The sequence below is a fragment of the Orycteropus afer genome, unplaced genomic scaffold (genome assembly GCF_000298275.1).
Source record: "Orycteropus afer afer isolate SDZICR_OR568_19922 unplaced genomic scaffold, OryAfe1.0 scaffold00291, whole genome shotgun sequence".
NCBI classification, from domain to species: domain Eukaryota; kingdom Metazoa; phylum Chordata; class Mammalia; order Tubulidentata; family Orycteropodidae; genus Orycteropus; species Orycteropus afer.
This window is the reverse complement of record NW_006921878.1, coordinates 433,521-457,224: the sequence shown is the minus strand read 5'-3', so window position 1 is coordinate 457,224 and position 23,704 is coordinate 433,521. Positions and strand designations below refer to the sequence as shown.

Genomic DNA, 23,704 nt, shown 5'->3' with positions numbered 1-23,704 from the left:
CTCTAAGGGGTTGGTAGCTGCTATCCAATTGGCCCCTGATGAACCCTTGGCTGATTTTTGAAAGCCGATCACCAGGCCTTTCTTCCTCGTTTTAGCCTGGAGTCTCCACTGACACGTGCTTGGCATCCTAATAATAGGACCCTCCATTGAAGGATGGGCGGTGGCTGCACAGGAGGTGTGCTGGCTGGAATCAAACCCTGGTCTTCATGAAACATGGGAATTCTACCACTGAGCGACCGCCGCCTCCCTCCAAGAGACTAGAGGTGTAGCTGGAAGAGACACCTGGGGGCCCCACACATCTAAGGTGGCCACCTCCCACCACGTGTGTGCCTCTGAGCCAGATGAACCCCATGATGGTGTCCTTGCAACAGCCTCCATACGCCTTCCCCAACCGATGACTCATGCCTTGTTCTGCCCGGGGCTCCAGTGCCCTGCCCACCCCTACAGCGTCCCCCCCGCCCGTGGACAAACTGACTAGCCTTTTCTGACCCACTGAGATAGTCTGGGCTGAGAAGGTGGGGTAAGCCCCCCAAAAGCTGAACCAGTTGTCAACGAGTCAATTCCAACTCATGGCAATCCCATGCATGTCAGAGTAGAACTGCTGCATAGGAAATAGATCCCCAGGCCTTTCTTCTGAGGCACCGCTGAGTGGACTAGAACCACCAACCTTTTGGTTAGTAGCCTTCTGTTAATGGTGTACATCCCCCAAGAGACCTGTGGGGAGCCCAGAGGGCAAACAGGATGCAGATGAAATGGGAAATGGTGAGAAAGTGGGTTGTGGAGGAGGGGAAAATGGGACAAAAATGAGAATGGGTGAGGATGGAGGTGAGAATGCAGGTGAGGGTGGAGGTGAGGATGGAGGTGAGGACGGAGGTGAGGATGAGGTGAGGATGGAGGTGAGGATGGAGGAGGTGAGGATGCAGGTGAGGATGGAGGTGAGGATGGAGGTGAGGATGGAAGAAGTGAGGATGGAGGTGAGGACGGAGGAGGTGAGGATGGAGGTGAGGACGGAGGAGGTGAGGATGGAGGTGAGGACGGAGGTGAGGATGGAGGTGAGGATGGAAGAGGTGAGGGTGGAGGTGAGGACGGAGGTGAGGGTGGAGGTGAGGATGCAGGTGAGGGTGGAGGAGAGTAAGGATGGAGGTGAGGATGGAGCTGAGGGTGGAGCTGAGGGTGGAGGTAAGGATGCAGGTGAGGATGAAGGTGAAGAATAAAAAGGAGCACTTAGGTAAGGGTGAAGTTGAGCTGCAGGTGAGTTGCAGGTGCACTGCAGGCTAGGTACAGTGAGACAGGTACATTCTTTTCAGGTGAGGAGGCCAGTGAACTTGCAGTGAACTACAGGAGAGGATGGAGTGGGAATCAGGTGAGCTTTTCCAGGTAGGATGGATGTGATGTTTGAATCCCAGCTGCCCTCCAACACCTGCAGACTCTGGTAGACAGGCGGAGCACCCTGAGACTTTATTGGAGGGGGCAGGGCTCAGTTGGGGCATCCGAAGACCACCATACTCTCCACAAAGGCCTCCAGGTCCTTACATTGATTCTTGTTCTCGTCGTCCTGACATTCATCAGCTTCCGGCCACAGCTCCACCCAGGTGTCCTTCCCAATGATGTAGCTGGTTCTGGTGAGGTTTGACAGGCAAGGAGGTGAGGAGGGGCAGGGCAGGGAGGAGGGGTGACTGTGGCACGGGGCACGGGGCAGCACTTACTTGGGTTTCTCTCCCCACAGGTCCGAGGAGACACCCCAGATGAGGTAGCGCTTCCCCTCCGTCAACTTCAAGGCCTCTCTGCACTTGACGTGGCTGATGAACCTGCGCTCCTGTCCAACCTGCAACTCATCGGTGCCTGGGGGGAGGGAGAGGGCACTGAGCCCAGGGGGCAGAAGCACAGAGCACCCGTCCAACCTGCACCTCCTTGGTGCCTGAGGTTGCGGGGAGAGAGTGCTGAGCCCAGGTAGGGAGGCGGGGCATAGGAGAGGGAGCTGAAACACAGAGCCCCCATCTAACCTGCACCTCATTGGTGCTGAGGTAGGGGAAGAGGGTGCTCAGCCCAGGGGTGTGGAAACACAGACTACCCATCTAGCCTGCACCTCATCAGTGCCTGGAGGGGAGAGGGTGCTGAGCCCAGGTAGGGAGGCCAGGGGCAGGGTGAGGAGGCGGAAGCAGAGCACCAGGCTGACCTGACTTAATGAGCTGCTCTATGACCATTATGTAATCGTCAAAGTCGTTGGACAGCTCCTTCCTCACCATCCTGGTCGTGTACACTGTGGGAAGGGGGAAAACAGGGTCACAGGCAGGAGGGACCATGGGGCACCATTGCCCCCAAGCACACTGGGCTCCCCAACCAGATGCATGTTGGATACCACAGCCAGACATATACACAGTCACTGCCTCCCACCATCACACAGGCACACACAAGACCATGGTCACCCCACACACAGCCACACTCACAACCCAAAGCTCCCTACAACCAAACTTCACACAATTAACTCATAGCCACACATATGGCCATTGTCACCCCAATTACTGCCTCACACACAGGCACACACACAACCATAGCTGCTTAAAACCAAACTTCACTCAGTGACTCATTGTCACACAGTCATCCACACTCACAGGTACACACACAACGACAGCCACTCAAAACCTCCATCTCACACAAAGCCACACCCACAGCCATGCACAGAATATGCACAACTATGGTCACATGCATACAACTACAGCAACTCATATCCTCAACCACTGCCTCACACACAGTCACTCACATTACCATTGCTCACATTCACAGCCACACACAAAACTCACACACACTCTCAGGTGCACTCACAATAGCCACTCATGCCACCATCTCACACAGTCACACTCACAACCACACACACAATTCAATCACCCACAGCTACAGTCATACACATAGATACACCCAGTCATATCCACAGCCACTGTCTCACAGCCATACACAACCAAACTCACTCATTATCACAGCCTTACAGACACACGCATACCACAGCACTCACAGCCACACCTGTCTCACCAATCTCACACATAACACAGTCATACCTACTACACTCAGTTGCTCTCTTGCACACATATACATACCTACCACCCTCGGTCTCACACACCTCTTACAGTCTCACATATAACCTATACCTACCAGTCTCACACACAACCACAGCCACACCTACCATAATTCTGTCTCTCACACACACACCATCAGTCTCACACACAACCATACCTACCACATACATCTCTCTCACACACATACTACCAGTCTCACACACAATCACACCTACCACCAAAACCAAAACCAAACACATTGCCATTGAGTTAGATCTGACTCATAGTGACCCCTCCTTGGGTTTCCGAGGTGGTATCACTACAGAATTAGATTGTCCAGTCTTCCTTCCGAGGAGTGGGTGGTGGATTTGAACTCCTTGTCTTCTGGTTAGCAGTCAAATACCTTAGGCACTATGCCACCAGAGCTCCTAACAGTCCCACAAACACAGCCATGGCCACACAGACTGTACATAGTCTCTATGCACACAGCCACACCTACCATCAGTTGCACACACACGACCACAACTGCTCACAGTCATGTCAATGTGCCCTCCCTGGTTGTGCACACTCTGTGCTGTCCTCACTCACCGTAGTCCACTTCCGGTTCGCAGGCCTTGTCCAGCCGATCGTCCAGGGTGACTTCATCGTCCACCTGGTGCATGAAGCAGTTCTCTGCAGGGGTTGGGGACACCATCTCAGTCCCATTTCTTGTCCTGGACCCACCACTGTGAGTGTGGCCATCCCCCTTGGTGTCCAGAGCATGCCCCCTTGAGTCACCTCATGAGGGTGGGGTCAGTGAGTGCCCTTCCCCCACACTCACGCTCAGCACAGCGACACATGTCCCTGTGACATAGCTTGTCCAGCATCCCGTCTGCCTTGTCCGGGTGGTAGAACTGGATGCAGGACTCCTCTGTGGGCAGAGGTGATAGAAGGGGTCAGAGACCTCTCTTGGGATACCCAGACTCCCACCTCAGACCCACAGACAAGGAGACTCCAGGTACCCAGCCCTCATATCCCTGGGGCCCTCTGAGCCCCGCTCTCAGATCCCTGGGTCCTTCCCACCCACAGGATCCTTGTTCTCTAAGATCTTGGGCCCCTCCCACCCACGGGATCCTTGTTCTCTCAGATCCCTGGGCCCCTCCCACCCATGGGATCCTTGTTCTCTCAGATCCCTGGGCTCCTCACCCCCACGGGATCCTTGTTCTCTCAGGTCCCTGGGCCCCACCCACCCACGGGATCCTTGTTCTCTCAGGTCCCGGGACCCCCACACCCATGGGGTCCTTGTTATCATTGCTGCTGTCCACTGCCCTTGAGTTGCCCTCGACTCATGACGACCCCACAAACAGAGCGACATGGTGCCTGGTCCTGCCCTGTCCCCATGATCGGTTGTAGATAGACTGTTGTGATTCATAGGGTTCTCATTGGCTGATCTTTTGGAAATTGATCACCAGGCTTTTCTTCCTAGTCCCTCTTAGTCTGGAAGCTCCACTGAAACCTGCTCAGCCTCCTAGCAACACGCAACCCTCCACCGACAGATGGGTAGTGTCTGCACATGAAGTGCACTGGCTGGGAATGGAACTGGTCCTCCCACCTGGAAAGGGAGAATTCTTCTACTGAAACGTCACTGTCCATGGGAACAATATCCCCCCATTTTCAGATCCTGAGGAAACTGACCCTCAACTCATAGACCCTTAGGACTGTCTTTGGACCTTTATAGCTGTGGGACCCTCATACACCAATTCTCTGACCCTTAGGACCCTCAGCCCCCAGCCCCAAGGTTGACTGCTCACCCAGGTTGTAGTAGGAATACACCTTGACAGACCCAGGCTGGATAAGGCCAACCTTGAAGTACTGGTGAACTTTGAAGGTCAGACACTCCTCCCTGGTATGTGAGATCTGGGGAGGAAGACAGGTTTGGTCAGTGGGAAGGGAGATGTCCAGCACAGGGCACTAGGAGTTGGAGCCATTGTTGTTGTTAGCTGCCATCAAGTCAATTCCAACTCATGGAGACCCCCTGTGTGCAGTGTAGAACTGTACATTGTGGTGGTCCATAGGGTTTCCACTGGCTGATCTTGAAAAGCCATAGGGCTTTCAAGGCTGTGACCTTTCAGAAGCCGATCACCTGAACTTTCCTCCCAGGTGCCTCTGGGTGGGTTCAAACGCCAAGGTTTTGGTTAGTGGTCTAGGGCAGAGTATGTTGAGAGTGGGAGCAATGGTGCAGAAATTGAGGGATATGGGTGGGGGACAACAGGGATGGGGCCGAGATGAATGAGCTGTTCAGCAAATCCATGTTCTTTTTCTCCCAGACTCACAGCTAAGTGACATTTCCCAGCCTTCCTGTGGGTTCAGGCCATGTGACCACATTCTGGCCAACCAAGTGCTATCTACACCCATAAAAACCACCCATGCATAAGCCCCTTTTCTTTTAGAAATAATGGATCCAGCAGAGGACTCCAAGGGGGTCGTAGGGATGGCAGAACCACAGATGGGAGGTGCTTGGATCCCTGAGTGACTGCATGGAGCCAAGGATCCCTTCCTCACCCTTCTCAACAATTACACTTCACATGAGTGAGAAATGCAGTCCTGTTAACTTAAGACACCATTTTCTTCAGGGCCTTGTGATAGCAGCTAGCATCCACTGTTACGGATTAAATTTTGTCCCTCCAAAACATGTATTGTAAATCCTGACCCCTATCCTTGTGGATGGGATTCCATTTGGGAATAGGGTTCTTTGTTATGTTAATGAGACCATACCAGTGCAGGGTGTGTCCTAAGCTGATCACTTCTGAGATATAAAAGAGTAGACAAGGCACCGGAAAGCAAGGACAGTGGAATGATAGAATACAGAAGCCACACAAAGGTCACTGAGGAACCCGAGGACAAAGAACACTACAGAAGCTAGACCAGGACCTTCCCTCAGACCCAACAGACAGAGAGCCTTCCCCTGAAGCCTGCACCTGACTTGTAGCCTCCTAAACTGTGAGAAAATAAATGTATGTTAGCTAAATCCACCCACTTGTGGCATTTCTGTTACAGCAGGACTGAGAAACCAAGCACTGACTAAAGCAGGGTAAGGGCACTGGGGTATCGGAGATTGTTGTTGTTGGTTGCCATGGAGTCAAGTCTGACTCACAGCGACCCATATGTGTCAGAGCAGAGCTGCTCCCAGGGCCTTCCACACCACAGAAGCAGATCTCCAGGCCTGTCTTCTGAGGCCCCTCAGGGTGGGATCGGACCACCAACATTATCAGTAAGCAGAAATCACGTTAACCATCTGCCCCCACAAACACTTGCCCACTTTTCCCTCAGCCTGATGTTCTGGGCTCCGACTGTTGATAATAATAACCATTACTGTTGTCAGTGGCCGCCGAGTCGATTCTGACTTATGGTGACCCCACGTGTACAGAGCACATCTGTCCTCAGGGCTTTTAAGGCCATGGCCTTTCAGAAGCAGATCTCAGGCTTGGCTTTCGAGGCACCTCAGGGTGGGTTCAAACTGCCAACCCTCTGGCTAGTGGCCAAGTGCTTGACCATGTGTGCCACCCAGGGACTCCGCTCCTGGGGTAACTCCCTTGTTTTATGTGTTCCTTCTGCACTACTCTCCTAGCCTGGGACTAGCCTGACATGGGGACAGAGACACAGAGAGAAGAAAAGGCCAGCCAGGTAGGGGTCAAGGTACCAGTGGGAGACTTACCTTCTCCAGGTATATGATGAGGGTGTTCTTGTTGGAAAAGGTCTTGTCCATCTCGTACTTAGAGATGTATCTGTCAACGCCTTTGCTCAACTAGGGAAGGGTGAGGCTTTGTGAAAATCCCCCCTGGACCCCCTTCCCTCCCCTCAGCCTCTTCAAGACCCCAGAGCCCTTCCTGCTGAGCCCAGCCCCAAGCCCAAGACCTTCCCTTCCTACCAGGTCAAGGTCACCAGTGTCGGCAGAAAAGCCAGTCATCATGGATATATCCAGGATTGACATGGTGGCGTCTTGATCTCCCAAGTACCTGGATGGGTCAGGGAGAGACACCATTGGGAACCAGAAAGAGGTCAATCTTGTGGAGCAGGGGTCGGTGTCTGGATTAGGGCCAGGGCTCGAGGCTTCTGGTTCCCACCATAGGGGGATGTTAGCTTTTAGGAAACACTTTCCTGATGGGAAAGAAAGGACGGTAATGCAATGATAAGGAGGCTTGGTGATGCAATGGTTGAGTGCTCGACCTCTAAACAAAAGGTTGGTGAATCAAACCCACTCAGGAGCTTCACAGGAGAAAGACCCGGTAATCTAGTCCTGTAAAGATTACAGCCTAGAAAACCCCATGAGACAGTTCTACTCTGTCCCACAGGGGCACCTTGAGTTGGAATTGACCTGACTCCTAACAAGTGTAATGGTCTGAAATAAATATTGAAGTTGTCGAGGGTTTTATTTTACTTGGACCCACAATCCAGGCCCATGGAAGCAGCAGCAGTCAGGAAATCAAAGGGTGTATTGCACTGGGCAAATCTGCTGCAAAAGACCTCTTTGAAGTGTTAAAAAGCAAAGGTGTCACTTTGATGATGAAGGTGCACTAGACTCAAGCCACAGTCTTTTCAGTCACCTCATATGCACATGAAAACTAGACATAGATGGGTGTAACTGAAAGGTGATGATGTCACAGGGAAGTGACACTAGCAAAAAACCTACACATTAGAGGAACTCTTGGGAGTCCCTGGGTGGTGCAAATGTGAACATGCTCGGCTGCTACCCAAAAGGTTGAGGTTCGAGTTCACCGAGAGGCACCTCAGAAGAAAGGCCTCAGATTACTTCCAGAAACCCAGGCACTGAAAACGCTATGGGGCACAGCTCTGCTCTGACACACACGGGGTCAGCGATAGTCATAGCTGGCTCGACAGCAACTGGGAGAAATGTCGTAGACTGTTGGGGAGAGTGAGCTGTCACAGGTTGGCTGCTGGAGGCAGAGACAGGGCTGAGATGATGCCCAGGGGTCCAGCTTCCTACCTGGTACAGATGTTTAGGATCATGGTGCTCTTGGCATCCTGAGGCTTCTTGACTAGAGAAAACACAGAAGACAGAAACACGGTAAAGAGGTCTCCCGGTCCCCACTCAGGAATGGGGTCAGATGTTAGGGTTGGGTTGGGGGACAGTGCCATAGCAGGGTCTTTATTCCTTTTACCTGTTTGGGGGGCTGGCTGTATGTTGACCCTAAGGCTGAACTTCTTGCAGGAGGTTTTGCCTTTGACCTTGGCATGGTACACTGTCACCACCTGGAAGGTGGGAGGGGAAGAAATGAAGTCTTGGGCACCCAAGACTTGAGACAGCTGAGGACAGGAGAGAGAACATCCCTCCAGGCAAAGGGGCTGAGAGGTGATGGACCCCATTCCTTACCGACAAGGTGCCTTGGCCTTTCCCTTTGGCTGTTAATGTGAAGTTCTCATTTTCCTTGGTCTGCAGGGAGTGGGGAGAGAGAAGAAAGCGTGTTGGGAACCAAGTTTTCCCCGGCTGTGATGGCCATCTGCCTGCTCTCCTGTCCCTCCAGCAGACTCTGGGTAGTGTGAAGGGCGAAACAGAGCAAAGGGGCCTTGGCCAGGAGGATCCACCTCTTCCGATCGCAGCAGGCTGGCGGATTCCCAGACGATGCGGTGATTGACCAGAGAATTGCGGCTGGGCAGGTTGATGGACACATCCAGGTTCAGATCCTCATGGTCAGGGAGATCCCTCTGGTACTGAGCCAAGGCCTGGAACACCATGAAGGTGGCCTAGAACCCACCAGAGAGAAAGAGGGTGAGATTGGGAACCAGGGAAAGTGGTTAGAATCCATGAAGGAAAAGGGGGCTCAGACCAGAGCTAGGACACTAAGATTGTGGCCTAGAGAGTGCAGGCATATGACTGGGGGTCTGGGAATACTGAGGATATGTCCTAGAACTTGCCAACATAGAGGGGCTCTGACCGGGGCTTGGAGACATTTACAGTATGACCTAGAACCCACTAGAGAGTGTGGGGGTAAGACTGGTGGTCTGGGAACACTCAAGGTATGTTCTAGAACTTGCCAAGGCAGAGGGGCTCTGACTAGGAATTGGGAACACTTAGACTATGACCTAGAACCCACTAGAGAATGTGGCGGTAATGTTGGAGTCTGGGAACACTGGACACATGTTCTAGAACTCTCTAAAGCAGAGGGTCTCTGACTAGGACTTAGGAGCACTTAGACTATGACCTAGTACCTACTAGAGAGTGTGGGGGTGATGCTGGGTTCTGGGAACACTGGAGACATGTTCTAGAACTCTCCAAATGACAAAGTCTCCAATCAGGGCTTGAAAACACTGAGAACCTGTCTAGAACCTATCAGAGAATATGGGGGTAAGATTGGGAGTCAAGTGACACTGAGAACATTGTGTGGTCTAGAACCACGGGAGGAGAGTCTCAGATCAGGGCTTGGACACTGAGAATGTGTCTAGAACCCATTCATGAAAGGAATAAAACTGAAGCCTGGGGACATGGAGCATGTGATCTAGAATCCAATTAGGGAGAGATTCAGACAAAGGCCTGGTGACACTGAGAATGTGATTCAGAGAGCCCACCAAAGAGGAAGAAGGTCAAACTGGAGCCTGAGGTTGATGCAGCCTGGAACCATGATTTAGAACCCACCAGGGGGAGAGAGATGCTCAGACAAAGCTCCAGAGGAACCTAGAACCTGGTCTAGAACCCACCAGGTAGACAGACAAGGTCTTAGGGTAACATATAACCCAGTCTAGGACCTATCAGGAGGAGAGAGGCTTACCCTAGAGTCACCTAGAACCTTGTCCAGAACCCACCAGGGGGAGAGAATAAGATTGGGAGCTTAGTGGAACTGGGAACATAGTCTAGAACCCATCAAGGACAAGGAATAAGAAAGATTTACATCTAAACCTGAACCCTGAAAACATGATCTAGACACCAAGAAGGAGAGGGAGGCTCAGAATACATCTTGGGACATCAAGGACACAATCTAGAACCCACAGATGGTGGGTTCTAAGAAAAAAATGGATTTCTCAATTCCATCCCAATCACCCTGGCTTGTGGGACAGAACTGCCTCTCTGCACCCAGTGTCTCCTCCGGAGGCCAGTGGGAGGCCAGAGGAAGCAGGGATGCAGGTGCCTGGGGCATATGTGACCACTTGCCTGGGTGGAGCCATAGCCACCTCCATAGTATCTCTGCTCATTGAGCCAGCGCACGACAGGAGGCACAGAGTCAAAGTCTCTGAGCTGTAGCAGGGCCAAGAGGGCGTAGGATGTGGCCTCCACATTGTACAGCTGCTGACCAGACTCCTCCCAGCGGTTCTTATCTGCAGAGAGAACCCGCCACTGCTTACTGCTCTGATGATGGTTCAGAGAAGGATCCAACAAAGACTCATGCTGGAAGCTCCTGATTCTGTAAACAGTGGGTGTGCTTGGCTGCTAACCAAAAGGGTGGAGATTCCTCAGAAGAAAGCCATGGCCGTTTACTTCCAAAAGATCACAGCCACTGAAAACCCTATGGAGTCCAGGTCTACTGAAACACATGGGGTTGCCGCAAGTCAGAAGCAATTCAACAGCAACTGGTAGAACCTCTTGGTGCTCAGACATCCTGGCTCTTGATCTGTTGGCTCCTGCCTCTCTCTCACTCCTCATCAACCCTCATTCCTCCTTTTAAATTCTGAACTTCAGCCCCATTGAACTATGGGGAGGTTTCCTAAATGTGCCATGCTCATTCTGACCTCTGGGTCTTTGTATATGTTGCTCCCTCGACTTGGAGTCCTTTTCCTCTACCTGTTGTTTTTGGGTACCAAATTGATTCCTACTCATAGCAGCCTGATGTTGTTGTGTGAGGTGCCATTGAGTTGTTTCCGACTCATAGCGACCCCATATATAGCAGAATGAAACACTGCCCGATCTCATGCCAGCTCCATGATCCTTGCTATACTTGAGCCCACTGTCGTAGCCACCGTGTCAATCCATCTTGTTGAAGGCCTTCCCTTCTTTCGTCAATCCTCCACCTTACCAAGCATGACATCCTTCTCCAGGGAATGGTCCCTTCTGACAACATGACCAAAGTAGCTGAGATGAAGTCTGGCCATTCTCGCTTCCAAGGAGCATTTTGGCTGCACTTCTTCCAGGCCAGATCTGTTAGTTCTTTTAGCAGTCCACGGTACTTTCAGCATTCTTCGCCAGCACCACAACTCAAAAGCATCATCTCTTCTTAGGTCTTCCTTATTCATTGTCCAACTCTCACATGCATACGAGGCGATTGGAAATATCATGACTTGTGTCAGGCGCACCTAGTCCTCAAGGAGACATCTTTGCTCCTCAGCACTTGAAACAGTTCCTTTGTGGTTGACTTTGCCAGTGCTACACGTCGTCTAATGTCCTGACTGCTGCTTCCATTGGCATCGATTGTAGAACTGAGCAACGTGAATTCTTTGACAACCTCAATCTTTTCTCCATTTATTGTGATGCTGCTCACTGGTCCAGATGTGAGGATTTTTGTTTTCTTTATATTGAGATATAATCCATACTGCAGACTGTGTTCTTCAATCTTCATCCATAAGTGCCTCAAGTCATCCTCACTTTCAGCAAGCAAAGTTGTATCATCAGCATATTTCAGGTTGTTAATGACTCTTCCTCCAATTCTGATGTTACGTTTTTCTTCATATAGTCCAGGTTCTTGGATTATTTGCCCGGCATATAGATTGAATAAGTATGGGGAAAGGATACAACCCTCACACACTCTCTTCTTGATTTTAAACCATGTAGTGTCCCCTTGTTCCATTCGAACAACAGCCTACTGGTCTGTCTACAGGTTCCTCTTGAGTACAATCAAGTGTTCAGGAATTTCCATTCTTCTCAATGTTATCCATAATTTGTCATGATCCACACAGTCAAATGCCTTTGCATAGTCAATAAAACACAAGTAAACATCTTTCTGGTATTCTTTGCCTTGAGCCAAGATCCATCTGACAACAGCTATGATATCCCTTGTTCCACATCCTCTTCTGAATCCAGTTTGCACCTCTGGAAGTTCTCTGTCAATATACTGCTGCAACAGTTTTTGAATTATTTTCAGTAAGATCTTACTTGCGTGTGATATTAATGACCTTGTTCTATAATTTCCACATTCTGTGGGATCACCTTTCTTTGGAATGGGTACAAATATGGATCTCTTCCAGTCAGTTGGCCAGGTAGCTGCCTTCCAAATCTCTTGACATAACTGAGTGAGTGCCTCCAGTGTGGCATCCGTTTGTTGAAATATCTCAACGGTATTCCACCAATTCCTGGAGCTTTGTTCTTCACCAATTCCTTCATTGCAGCTTCGATTTCCTCCTTCAGTACCATTGGTTCTAGATCATATGCCACCTCCTGAAATGGATGAAGATCGACCAGTTCTTTTTGGTACAGTAACTCTGTGTATTCCTTCCATCTTCTTTTGATGTTTCCTGCATCATTCAATATTTTGCCCTTAGAATCTTTCAATATTGCAACGTGAGGCTTAAATTTTTCCCTCAATTATTTCAGCTTGAGAAATGCAAAGCATGTTCTTCCGTTTTGTTTTTCAAACTCCAGGTCTTTGCACATTTCATTATAATAATTGGCTTTGTCTTCTTGAGCTGCTGTTTGAAATCTTCGGTTCAACTCTGCTTCTCCTCAATTTGAGTGGAGCCATGTCAGCAAATGGAGGTCGAGAAAGCTTTATCTTATCCATATGAGTAAGGCTGATTTTACTCTGATAATGCAGCTCTTGCCCAGTTCTGCTTTGAGAGCTTTCTAAGCTAACTGACTTATCTTCCTCCTCTGTATTGGACAATGTTTCCGGGCTATTCATAAAATTGCGCAGTAACATATCAGACAGTGTTTCTCTGCTATTCGTAAGATTTTTCCTGGCCAATTCTTGGAGAAGTGGATGGCCTCCTCCTTCTTCCTAGTCTATCTCAGTCTGCTACCCAGGCTAATATCTGTGCACCAAGTGAACCCCACTGGGTTTGAAACACCAGTGGCATAGCCTCAAGACTCACAGCAACACATCATCACAGTAGGACAAACCGACACACAAGTTTGTCTCCCTTAGCTGTTGGAAACCTCTCCAACCACCCTCACCTGGATCCCTGCGGCTGACTCCTCGATCTGTTCCAATCTGTCCCCTTTACCTTTTCTGTCCTCTCCCTGCTTTCCTGCCTTGCTGCTTGTGCGGCGTGGCCTGGTTCCCTCTCCTCACCTGGATCCCTGCGGCTGACTCTGCTAACAGCCCTATATTTCAGAGTGAAACTGCCCCATAGGGTTTCCTGGGTTGTAATCTTTATGGGAGCAGATGGCCAGGTCCTTTCTCTCGCGAAGCTGCTGCTGGATTCAACTGCAGATCTTCTTTTTTTAAAAAAATTTTATTTTGATTTGGGTGAAGATTTACAGCGTAAATTCACTTTTCATAACAGCAGTTCACATAATATACTTTGTCTCATGTCATTGACCAAAATTTGCAATGCAACAGCTCCCCTCCCACTTCCTCCCCATAATTACCTCTTCCCAGTGTCCATCCCTCCATACTCTTCTCAACTGCAGACCTTCTTGTTAGCAGCCAAGTGCTCAACCATTTGCATCACCAGGGCTCCATTTTCTCCAACTACACCTGGTTAATTCTTACCCATCCTGCATAATTCCGCTTCAATGGTCCCCAAGGCTCAGTTAAACCTTCTGTCCCTCAAAGAGTCCTGTGCCTGTCCTGTCTCAATGGTGGGGCACTACCCAGCAATCTCCTATTAACTCATCACTGTCCTCAACTGGAGTGTGATTCTACGATGTGAGAGGGCTGTGCTGCGTCCACTGTTGTATCCCAAATGCCTAAGAAAGTACCTATGACAGCTCAGCCCCCACAAAGCATGGAAGGCTGGGCAATCTACTTCCCTAATGATACCACCTCAGAAACCCAAGGAGGGGTAGCTATGAGTCAGATCTGACTCGACAGCACTGAGTTTGGTGTTTGGGTCTTACAGGACACACAGCTGGACTACATCTCCCAGCTGCCTTTGCAGGTAGGTGTGGCCACATGACTAAGTTCTACCCAATAGAATGTGTATAGCACTAATTGGTTCCCTTCTATGTCTGCCCCACTTCCCTTGCCCAATCCTCCTGTTTCACCTTCTGCCTGGATGCAGAGGAAGTCCCAGGCCCTTGGGCTGGTAGTACCACAACTCAGTAGAGGCCTGGATTCCTGAGTCACTGTACGGAGGAGAGCTGTCATCAACATGGAACACCCACAATGCCATGTTGTGAGAATGTGGCAGAGCAGGATATGAACTCAGGTCTGTCTGATGTGAGAGCCAGTGTCCTTAACTACTTTCTCATGTCTGTGTCATAAGAGTTCTAGACACATGCTTGTTGAAAGAAGGATGTAATGGACAAGAAATAAACTTGTGTTGTGTTAAGCACCCTTAGTCTTGGGGGAGCTATCCCACAGCAGCAGTGTAAACCTAACCAGTACAGTGCCATCACTGGAACCAGTAACTGAGCGCTTACTAAAGGTTGGGCACTATGCTAAATTCCCTAAGGCATTTAGCCATCATGAGAACACCTTGTGATGAGTATGTGCCAGGGGCAGTCCACACAACCAGTGGTTGCCCGGGAAATGCTAAATGACAGGCTCTCTGGGTGGTAGTGCCAGTTTCTGTGGTGTAAATACTCACCCCTCTGACAATATCAAGCTACTAATGTGACATCACTGAACACGGAATTAGGAAGGGATGCCCCGAATAGGCATCACCCTTGAGGTAATGATACTTATCGTGTTGGTAGGTGCCTCTGAGTTGTTTTCGACTCATCATGACCCCATGTGTTACAGAGTAGAACTGCCCTATGGGTTTTCTTGGCTGTAATCTTTACAGGAGCAGAGCACCAGGGCTTTCTCCCTTGGAGCTGCTGGTTGGGTTTGAACTGCCCACCTTTAGGTTAGCAGTTGAGCAATAAACTGTTGTACTACCAGGGTGCCTATAATATTATTAACAATAATAAAAGTAATAAGAGCATCACTTACAGAGTTCTTTCTTACTATGTGCCAGACTCTATCCCACCTACCAAATGAAACCAAACTCATTACCATTGAGTCAATTCCAACTCATAGTGACCCCAATTGGGTTTCCAAGACTGTAAATCTTTATGGAACCAGACTGCTTCATCTTTATTCCACAGAGTGGCTAGTGGGCTTGAACCACCAACCTTTTGGTTAGCAGCCAAATGCCTTAATCATTGCGCCACTAGAGCTCCTTGTTCTACCTATATTACTAATTTAATCTTCACAATCACCCTATGACGTAGGTATCATTTTAAGATGAAGAAACTAAGGTCCAGAGAGGTTAAGTGACTTGTACAAGGTCATACTGTGAGAATCTGGCAGAGCAGGATCTGAACTCAGGTCTGTCTGATGTGAGAGCCCATGTTCTTAACTACTGTCTCACTTCTGTGTTATAAGAAGTTACAGATACACTTTTGCTGAATGAATGATGCAATGGACTTCATGTGTGGCTCTGCATACTGTAGAGACACCCACCCCAGCTCAGCCTGGAGCCTTGTACCAGCCCAGCTCAGCCCAGGGCCATGGACCCCAGCTCGGCTGGGAGCCATCCACCACAGCTTGGCCCAGAGCTTTGTACCATTCCAGCAAGGCTCAGAGCTTCATATCTCAGCTTAGCTGGGAACCATCCACCCCAGCTCAACCTGGAGCCGTCTACCCCAACTCAGCCCAGGGCTGTGCACCCCAACTCAGCCCAGGGCCGTCCACCTCAGCTCGGCTTGGAGCCATGCATCCCAGCTTGAGATCACCCCTCCAGTCCCGGACATGCACCTCCCCACCTCTTCATGCTGCCCTCACCTTTGGCTGTGCTCAAAAATTTGTTAAGGCGGGCGTTGTCCAGCTTGCCCAACAGGGCCAGGGCATAGCCGGCGATGGCCACCGTGTATGGTCTATTCAGGTTCATGTAATGGGCTTCAAGGAAGTTTCTGGACTTGTTGATGCTGTTGCCCAGGCTCTATGAGGGACAGGATCGGTATTCCTGGTCAGGTGGGCATTGCTGCACTGACCACTGGTAAAGACCACACAAGTGCAACTCTCTGGGCACCCGGGAAGCTTCTGTCCTCGGGACAGATATGTCTGGCAATTTGTTAGGTGCCATCACATTGGTTCCAATCCTAGTGACCCATGTCAACAGGACAAAGCACTGCCCGGTCCTGCACCTTCCTCACAGTCACTGCTGTGTCTGTGCCCATTGCTGCAACCCCTGAGTCAATCTGTCTTATGGAGGGTCTTTCTCTCTTTCATGGACCCTCTATTTGGTGGTCAGAAGGTTAAGCGTTTGGCTACTAACCAAATGGTTGGCGGTTCAAATCCACCCAGAGGCGCCTCAGAAGAAAGGCCTGGTGATCTGCTTCCAAAAGATTCACAGCCACCGAAAACTCTATGGAGCACAGCTCTGCTCTGACACACGTGGGGTCGCCATAAGATGGCATCGATTCGAAGACAAGTGGTGCTCTGGTTATTACTATGGCTAATGGGATAGATGTTCTCATACTGAGGAGGACTAGAAACTGCCAGAATGCATGTGGCCATCTCGCTGTCTGAGCTGGCTGTGGCCTGAGTGGGTCGGGGAAGGGTGTGGGAGTGGGGATCAGGAGCACGTACGTTGACCTGCCCCTTGCAGACATCTTTAGACTCCAGCAGCCCGATGAGGACAAAGGCCGTGAGGGCCACAGCTTTCTCTGTGCTCTTCCGGATGGCACCCTAGAATGGAAAGCAGGAGGCAAAGATGGGGTCACCAATGTGTGTGTTTGCACATTCCAAACAACCCCTTTACAGAACCAGGGACCAGGGCAGAGTTGGGTTTCTTCCCAGTGTCTTCCCCAGCAGGGCTGTGATGGATTGAATTGTATCCCCCAAAATATCCTAACCCTATATCTGGGGACATAAACCCTTTAGAAATAGGTTTCCTTTGTTATGTTAATGAGAGCATCCATTCAGGGTGTGTCTTAAGTCAATCTCTTCTGAGATATAAAGAGATCAAACAAGTAAGGAAGCAAGCAGAGATGGGGAAGATAGGGATCTCCAGGGAACCAGCTGAAGAGACAAGGACCTTCCTCCAGAGCCGACTAAGAGAGAAAGCCTTCTCCTTGAGCTGGCACCCTGAATTCAGACTGCAGCCTCCTCAACTGTGAGAGAGTACGTTTCTGTTTGGTACAGTCAGCAGCTCTAGGTAACTAAGGCTGTGATGCAGTGCATTACTTGGTATGGCTTTTCTAGCCACAGCCTTTGAAACTCCCACCAGATGACTGGGTGGGACCACGCAAATAAGGTGTGTGGAACTCTGATGTTGGCATTGGTTAGTTGTGTCACTCTGTCAAGCTTAAAATGAGCCCTCCTAAATGCAGAGGGGGGGATCTAACTGCCATCAAGAGAGAAGAGCTAGAGGTGAAGTGGAGTGTGTCGCTGGACCCAAAATCCCTGCACTAGACCTCCTTGGCTGAGACGATCTGGCAAATACGACCTGGCAGAGACCTGACTGAGAAACCAAGAGGCATGAGACAGAGTGGTGAAAGCTGAGTGCCCTTAGGCAGGAGGCTTGCTGGGGGGAGTGGGGTGCACCTGTTGGCAGAGCTGTTAAGAGCTTTGTAGCACTTGCACGAGCAGGGCAGAGGCAAGGCAGAGAGGCCAAGGGCCAGAGAGGTGTGTCTGAGGGCATACCAGAGGGGAGACTGGCCTGACTGAAGAACTGTATCCTGAGCATGTTCCTGAACCTGTTACTTCCCTAGTAAACCCCATAATCACGAGTATTTTGAGTTCTGTGTAGTCACTGCAATGAATTATCGAACCCAGCAGAGAAGTAGCGAGTGCCATGAGAGGGAAGGCTAGTGTCGGAATTAGTAAAAAGGCTGGCGGGTGGTAGCATGTCTGGCCTCATAGGAATCAGCCTTGGACTGCTCATGGTGACTCTGTCTTCCCCTTGTGAAGTGGGAGGAGGTCAGAAGATGCCACCTCCATGGCCTTTTTGCAAAGGCCAAATCCTTTAGTATTCTAGTCATTCATCTTAAGATGTTTTTCAAGAGCCACTGTGTTGACATCATGGATACCATGGTGGATGAAAAACAGGCACTGACCCTGGCCCTCACAGAGCACTCCCTGCCACCAGTCTAATAGGAGAGACAAATGTAGACCAGCCAGCCCACCAATAGATACAAAATTAGAAACTGACCAGGCTGTGAAAAAGTGGACAGGACTTGAGAATGAATGGCTGAGAGAACAGACCCAGTTGGGGACAGGAAAAGTATCCCCAGGGGATGCAGACTGAGCCCCCATCAGAGAAGTAGGAGTGAACTTTCAAAGAGGGCAAGCCTTAGCATCTAGAGCACGTGCAAAGGCCCTGTGGCTGGGAAGAGCAAGATCCTCAGTATGGATTGTGTGTGGAGAGAGAAGGCAGTGGACATTCACTTGAGCACTCATCAGTGTCACCTTGGTGGGGGAGGGGCTTGGTGAAACTCCGATTCCTGCCACCCTCCCGTCCCAGTTTCTGACTCAGTGGGTCTGTAGGAGCTCTGGTAGCGTAGTGCCTAAGGCATTTGACTGCTAACCAGAAGTTCAAACCCACCAGCCACTCCTGGGAAGGAAGGTCCGTAGTGATACTGCCTCGGAAACCCAAGGAAGGGTCGCTATGAGTCGCATCCGACTCGAAGGCAGTGCGTTGAGTTTGTTTGGGTTTACAACGGAGGAGTGAGCACCGGCTCACACCTCTCCCCGCAGTAGGTCCCGAGAACGTCCGCTTACAGTCATGTGTTGCTGTATTACAGGCCCATCCTCCTGGAAGACGCCGTCGGGGTTCTGCTTCTTCAGGATCAGCCATTTGACCGCCCCGCAGAGGACCTCCGAGTCGATAGGGATGAGGTTGGCAGCCAGAGAGAAAACCCGGACCACATAGGCGGTCAGCCTGGAGGTGGGCAAAGGGTGAGACCAGAGCTGTGAGATCCAGAGTGTGCCGTCCAATCCAACCAATGAGCAGCGAGAGGCGGGGCCTTGCCAGGGTCGGGCGCCCACCCCAGTGTAGGCGGTCTTGGAACTAAGTGTGTCATGAGCCAATTGGCTGTGCAGTACGAAGAATGCCATCCCAGTAAACCAATGAACGGCAGCTCTCAAGCCCACCCCTACATTAGGCGGGCCCAGGACTAAACGTTGCTTAAGCCAATCGGTTGTGGGATCCAAAGAGTGCCATCCTAGCAAACCAGTGAACAGCGAGGGGCGGGGCTGATCAGGCTCCTAGGGCCGCCCCAGTCAGGGCGCTCGTGGGCCAGGACGAAGTGTTGCATGCGCTCGTGGGTTCCCCGCCAGAGATCCCTACGCCATGCAGCCCCTGTACTCTGCAGGTGGCGCGGTCTGCTTTGCGTCGCACAGGCCGGGCCTCCTAGAGACTCACCAGGTGCTGGACGGCCTGTTCTGGAAGGCGGCGAAGGCGGAGTTGGGTTGTCTGAATGTCAGCTGCCGCGTGTACCCTGCAGGGAAGGGGGTAGTGTGGCGGAGGGCGTGGCGGCTGGTGGGTGCGCCCGGAGGGGAGGAGCTCAGAGAGGGGACAGGGGTTTGGAGAGGAAAAGGGGGATCTTTCAAGGAAAGGGGGGGTGAACTTGAGGAGGGGCGGGCCTCAGAAGGAGGAGGGGAATCAGAGAGTGGTGTCAGGAGAGAGGCTCATTGGAGGGAGGGGTCTCAGAGAGGAGGTGAAATTCCCCAAGGGAGAGAGAGACTAAGAGAGGGGTCACTGAAAGGAGAGGAGAGGGGTGCCTTAGAGAGGGAGAGGAGTTCAGGTAGTGAGAGGGCTCAGAGGAAGAACGGGGGTCCCAGAGAGGAGGTGGAGGAGGTCTCCAAGGAGGAGGTATTTCAGAAAGGGGCGGGGCCTCAAGAGAGAGGCGGAGGAGAAGGGGTTATGGGAGGAGGGATCTTGGGGGCAGGAGACTCAGGATGGGGCATTTCAGAGAGGGGAGGCGGTCTCAGAGAGGGAGGTTTAGAGGGGGAGGGGGTTCTCAAAGGAGAGGGGTCTCTGGTAGGAAGTCTCAGGCTGGGAGGGGCTCCGGGGGAGGGGTGGGGAGGAGGGGCCTCAGCGGTCGGGGCCCACCCTTCTTGATGAGCTCCAGGGCCTGCTGGCGCTTCTCCAGGCCGAACTTTTCCCACTGCTGCGTGTTGTCCAGGTAGTGCACAGCGATGACTGTGGGCGTCATGCCGATCATAGTCTGCTCCCCGCAGCCCGAGGGCGTCACGATGAGGTGCTTCAGCCGGTCCCCATCGATGGCCTCCTCCGTCATCTGGGCCACCGGGGTCCCTGGGGCAGGTGAGGAGGAGGGGAACAAGGCTCAGGTGACCTACCAGGGGCTGGGGAGGGGCGGGGCTTCCCCAGAGTCTCAGCCTCAGACCAGTTGGCGACAAGGGAGTCAGGGATAGTGGGGGGCTAGGGGCTGGGGGGCAGGCAATGACTGAGTAGTTCAATAGGAGTCTGCATTTGTGCTGCTTCACAAGGGACCCCTGGCCCCTGAGTTCTCCTGTTATACCAGAGATAAAAAAACTACAAACAGGTAAAAACAAACCCAAGGCCACTGAGCCAATTCTGACCCACAGCGCCCCTAGAGGACAGAGTGGAACTGCCCCCATAGGGTTTCCAAGGCTGTCAATCTTTTTTTTTTTTTTTTTAATTGTTAGTTGGACGAAAATTTACAGAGCAAATTCACTTTCCATACAGCAGTTCACCTACACTTTGTCTCATGACACTGACCACAGTTTCCCACAATGCAACAGCTCCCCCTCCCACTTCCTCCTGACAGTCACCTCTTCCCTGTGTCCTTCCCTCCATGCACTCCTGCCCCCTGAGCTGTCTCCCTGTGCATAAACAGCCCTTCTTTCTCCTATGATAGTTCTCTCCAAAGAGTGTATGCACCTCAGGTAAATGTTCAGCTCATATGCCTGTCTTTTCTTTGGCTGGAAGCCACAGGTGTGGGTTCAATTCCAGACCTGAAGGGCAGCTAGGGGCCATAGTCTCAGTGGTTCCACCAGGCTCTCTTGGACCAGCAAACCTGGTCCTCACCTTCTTTTTTCTTTTTTTTCCCCTCCAAATGATTTTGAGTTTTGTTCCACATTGTTCTCCCTCTCTATGCAGGATCTCCTACATCCCTTCCCTTCCAAGTGGATGACAGTGGTAGCTGGGCACCATCTAGTTCTTCTGGTCTCATAGTCGTATAGGCTGTGGATCGCATGGTGTATCAATCGCTAGGACTAATTGTTTCCATTAATTTTGGTTTTCTTCATTCTTCTCTGCTCTGGATGAGGAGAGACCCATCGTTGCATCTAGATGGCAGCTTGCTAGCTTTTAAGATCCCAGTTGCTATTTGCCAAAGTAGGAGGTGGAACAATGTTTTGTATAGTATGTTATGCCAGTTGAGCTTGATGCCCCTGCGACTGTGGTCCCAAGCCCACAGGTTCAACTACTTGGTCCCTCTGGGTAGCTGGCTGTGACCAAGAAGTGACTACAACCTTGTTCCTTGTCAGCTCTACTATGTTGTTGTTGTTGTTATGTGCCGTCGAGTCAGCCCTGACTCATAGCGACCCCTCCTTGGGTTTCCGAGGCAGTATCACTACGGAAGTAGGATTGCCCAACCTTCCTTCCGAGGAGTGGCTGTACACCTTGGAATTCAGATCATGCAAATACACTTATAGGACCACTGTCTGCCAACCCTATATATGGTCTTGGGTACACTCCTCACTTCATAGACATACCTCCTGTCCACCTATCTATCCACCCGTATACCCATGTTTGCCTTTACTGAAAATGCAGTACTGTATGTGCAAAAGTGTTCATCTTAGTTGTCTGTACTTCCTATATACCTCTCTATGTCTTTCTCTTCCTCAATGCCTCCGTATTGATCACTCACATTTGGTACATTGCCCTTCTCTTCACCCAAATCAATAATTGTCTTTACCTATTTAACAGTGTTCCTTTCCCTCCCCTCCCACCCCTGGTAACCAACAAAGAAAATGTCCTTCCATAGATAAACCTTTCCTTGAGTTTTACAAGAACAGACTAATAAAATATTTGTCCTTTTGTGATAGACTTATTTCACTCAGCCTAATGTCCTCCAAATTTATCCAAGTTATGCAGTGTTTTGCAGATTCTAGGTTATTCATTAGGGTTGCATAATATTCCATTGTGTGTATGTACCAAAGTTTGGTTATCTATTCCTCAGTTAATGGACACTTAGGTTGTTTCCATCTTTTGGCTATTGTAAATAGTGCTGTGATGAACATGGGTGTGCATATGTCTGTTCTTGTCATGACTCTCACTTCTTTAGGATATATACCTAGTAATGGAATGGCTGGGTCAAATGGTATTTGTATTTCCAACTTTTGAAGGAATTGCTATACTGCTTTCCATAGTGGTTGTACCATTTTACAGTCCCACCAGCAGTGTATGAGAGTCCCAATCTCTTCAGAGTCCCAATCTCTCCACATCCTCACCAGCATTTGTTACTTTGTGTCTTGTTGAACTTTGCTACTAGTGCAGGAGCAAGATGGTATCTTCTTGTGCAGTGTAGTAAATTACCTGGTATGGCTTTTCTAGCCATAAGTCTTTGTAAATTCCATGGTGGAATTTGCTGTGAGCAACTGAGGAGTAAAAGTTATCCACCTGGGGTATTTCTGTTGGGAGTGGCACTGGAGCAATGTTCTGGGAAGTTCGCTCTCTCTCAGTTGCTTAGAATTCTAATGTTATGATTGGCTGGTTTGGCCACTCTGCCAGGTTCAAGAGGAGGCCTCCTAGCGGCAGAGGTCTCTCTGACTCCTGGGTGAGGAAGACGCGCTGCTGGGAAAGAGACACAAGAGACACGCAATGCTGAGAAAGAGACACCGAGGGACATGCGCTGCTGGGAGAGTGTGAGAGACTGTTGGCTGAGAGACGGCGGGCTGAGAGAGACTGTTTTTCTGAACTTGAATAGTATGTAGCCTGGTGCTTCCCTAATAAACCCCATAATCTGTGAGTTCTGTGTGGCCACTGCAGCGAATTATCGAACCCAGGAGAGAGGTGGTGGGTGCTTTGGGAGGAACGATTGGTGAAAGGGCTGGAGGGAGGCAGCATGTCTGGCCTGGCAGAAATAGGCCTTGGGTTACTGATGGTGATCCTGTCTTCCTCTTGTGGGGTTAGAGGAGGTCGGAACATGTGGCCTCCTTGCTTTGTTTGCACGTTGTTTTGATTTGCATCTCTCTAATGGCTAATGATCGTGAGCATTTTTTCATATGTTTGTTGGATGCCTGAATATCCTCCTTGGTGAAGTGTCTATTCATGTCTTCTGCCCATTTTTTAATTGGATTATTTGCCCTTTTGTTATTGAGGTGTTGGAGTTTTCTATAAATTCTAGAGGTAAATCCCTTGTCAGATATGTCATCGCTGAGTATTTTTTCCCAATCTGTAGGTTCTCTTTTAACTCTTTTGGAGAAGTCTTTGGAAGCACATAAAAATTTAATTTTTAGAAGATCCCATTCATCTAGTTTCTCTTCTGCTGTTTGTGCATTTTGGGTTATACTTGATAGTCTATTTATGCCATATATTGTTGTTATTGTTGTTATGTGCCGTCGAGTTGGCCCCTACTCATAGCAACCCCT

The 23,704-nt window shown here is 50.4% G+C and overlaps 1 protein-coding gene across 1 annotated transcript in view; it reads right to left on the bottom strand.

Annotated features, from left to right (window-relative positions):
* Positions 1-1,477: 1,477 nt before the first annotated feature.
* LOC103205683 (complement C3-like) overlaps positions 1,478-23,704 on the bottom strand; it is a 215,899-nt gene continuing 193,672 nt past the window's right edge. The window contains exons 23-40 of the mRNA XM_042782324.1: positions 20,178-20,381; positions 19,488-19,563; positions 18,845-19,004; positions 16,712-16,810; positions 15,905-16,061; positions 10,195-10,358; positions 8,634-8,792; positions 8,422-8,481; positions 8,210-8,300; positions 8,035-8,086; positions 6,958-7,045; positions 6,745-6,834; positions 4,841-4,946; positions 3,871-3,960; positions 3,639-3,722; positions 2,177-2,260; positions 1,707-1,842; positions 1,478-1,619 (exon numbers count right to left, since the gene is read on the bottom strand). Of these exons, the coding sequence (XP_042638258.1) occupies positions 1,478-1,619; positions 1,707-1,842; positions 2,177-2,260; positions 3,639-3,722; positions 3,871-3,960; positions 4,841-4,946; positions 6,745-6,834; positions 6,958-7,045; positions 8,035-8,086; positions 8,210-8,300; positions 8,422-8,481; positions 8,634-8,792; positions 10,195-10,358; positions 15,905-16,061; positions 16,712-16,810; positions 18,845-19,004; positions 19,488-19,563; positions 20,178-20,381 (2,042 nt within the window). The remainder of the gene's footprint in view (positions 1,620-1,706; positions 1,843-2,176; positions 2,261-3,638; positions 3,723-3,870; positions 3,961-4,840; positions 4,947-6,744; positions 6,835-6,957; positions 7,046-8,034; positions 8,087-8,209; positions 8,301-8,421; positions 8,482-8,633; positions 8,793-10,194; positions 10,359-15,904; positions 16,062-16,711; positions 16,811-18,844; positions 19,005-19,487; positions 19,564-20,177; positions 20,382-23,704) is intronic.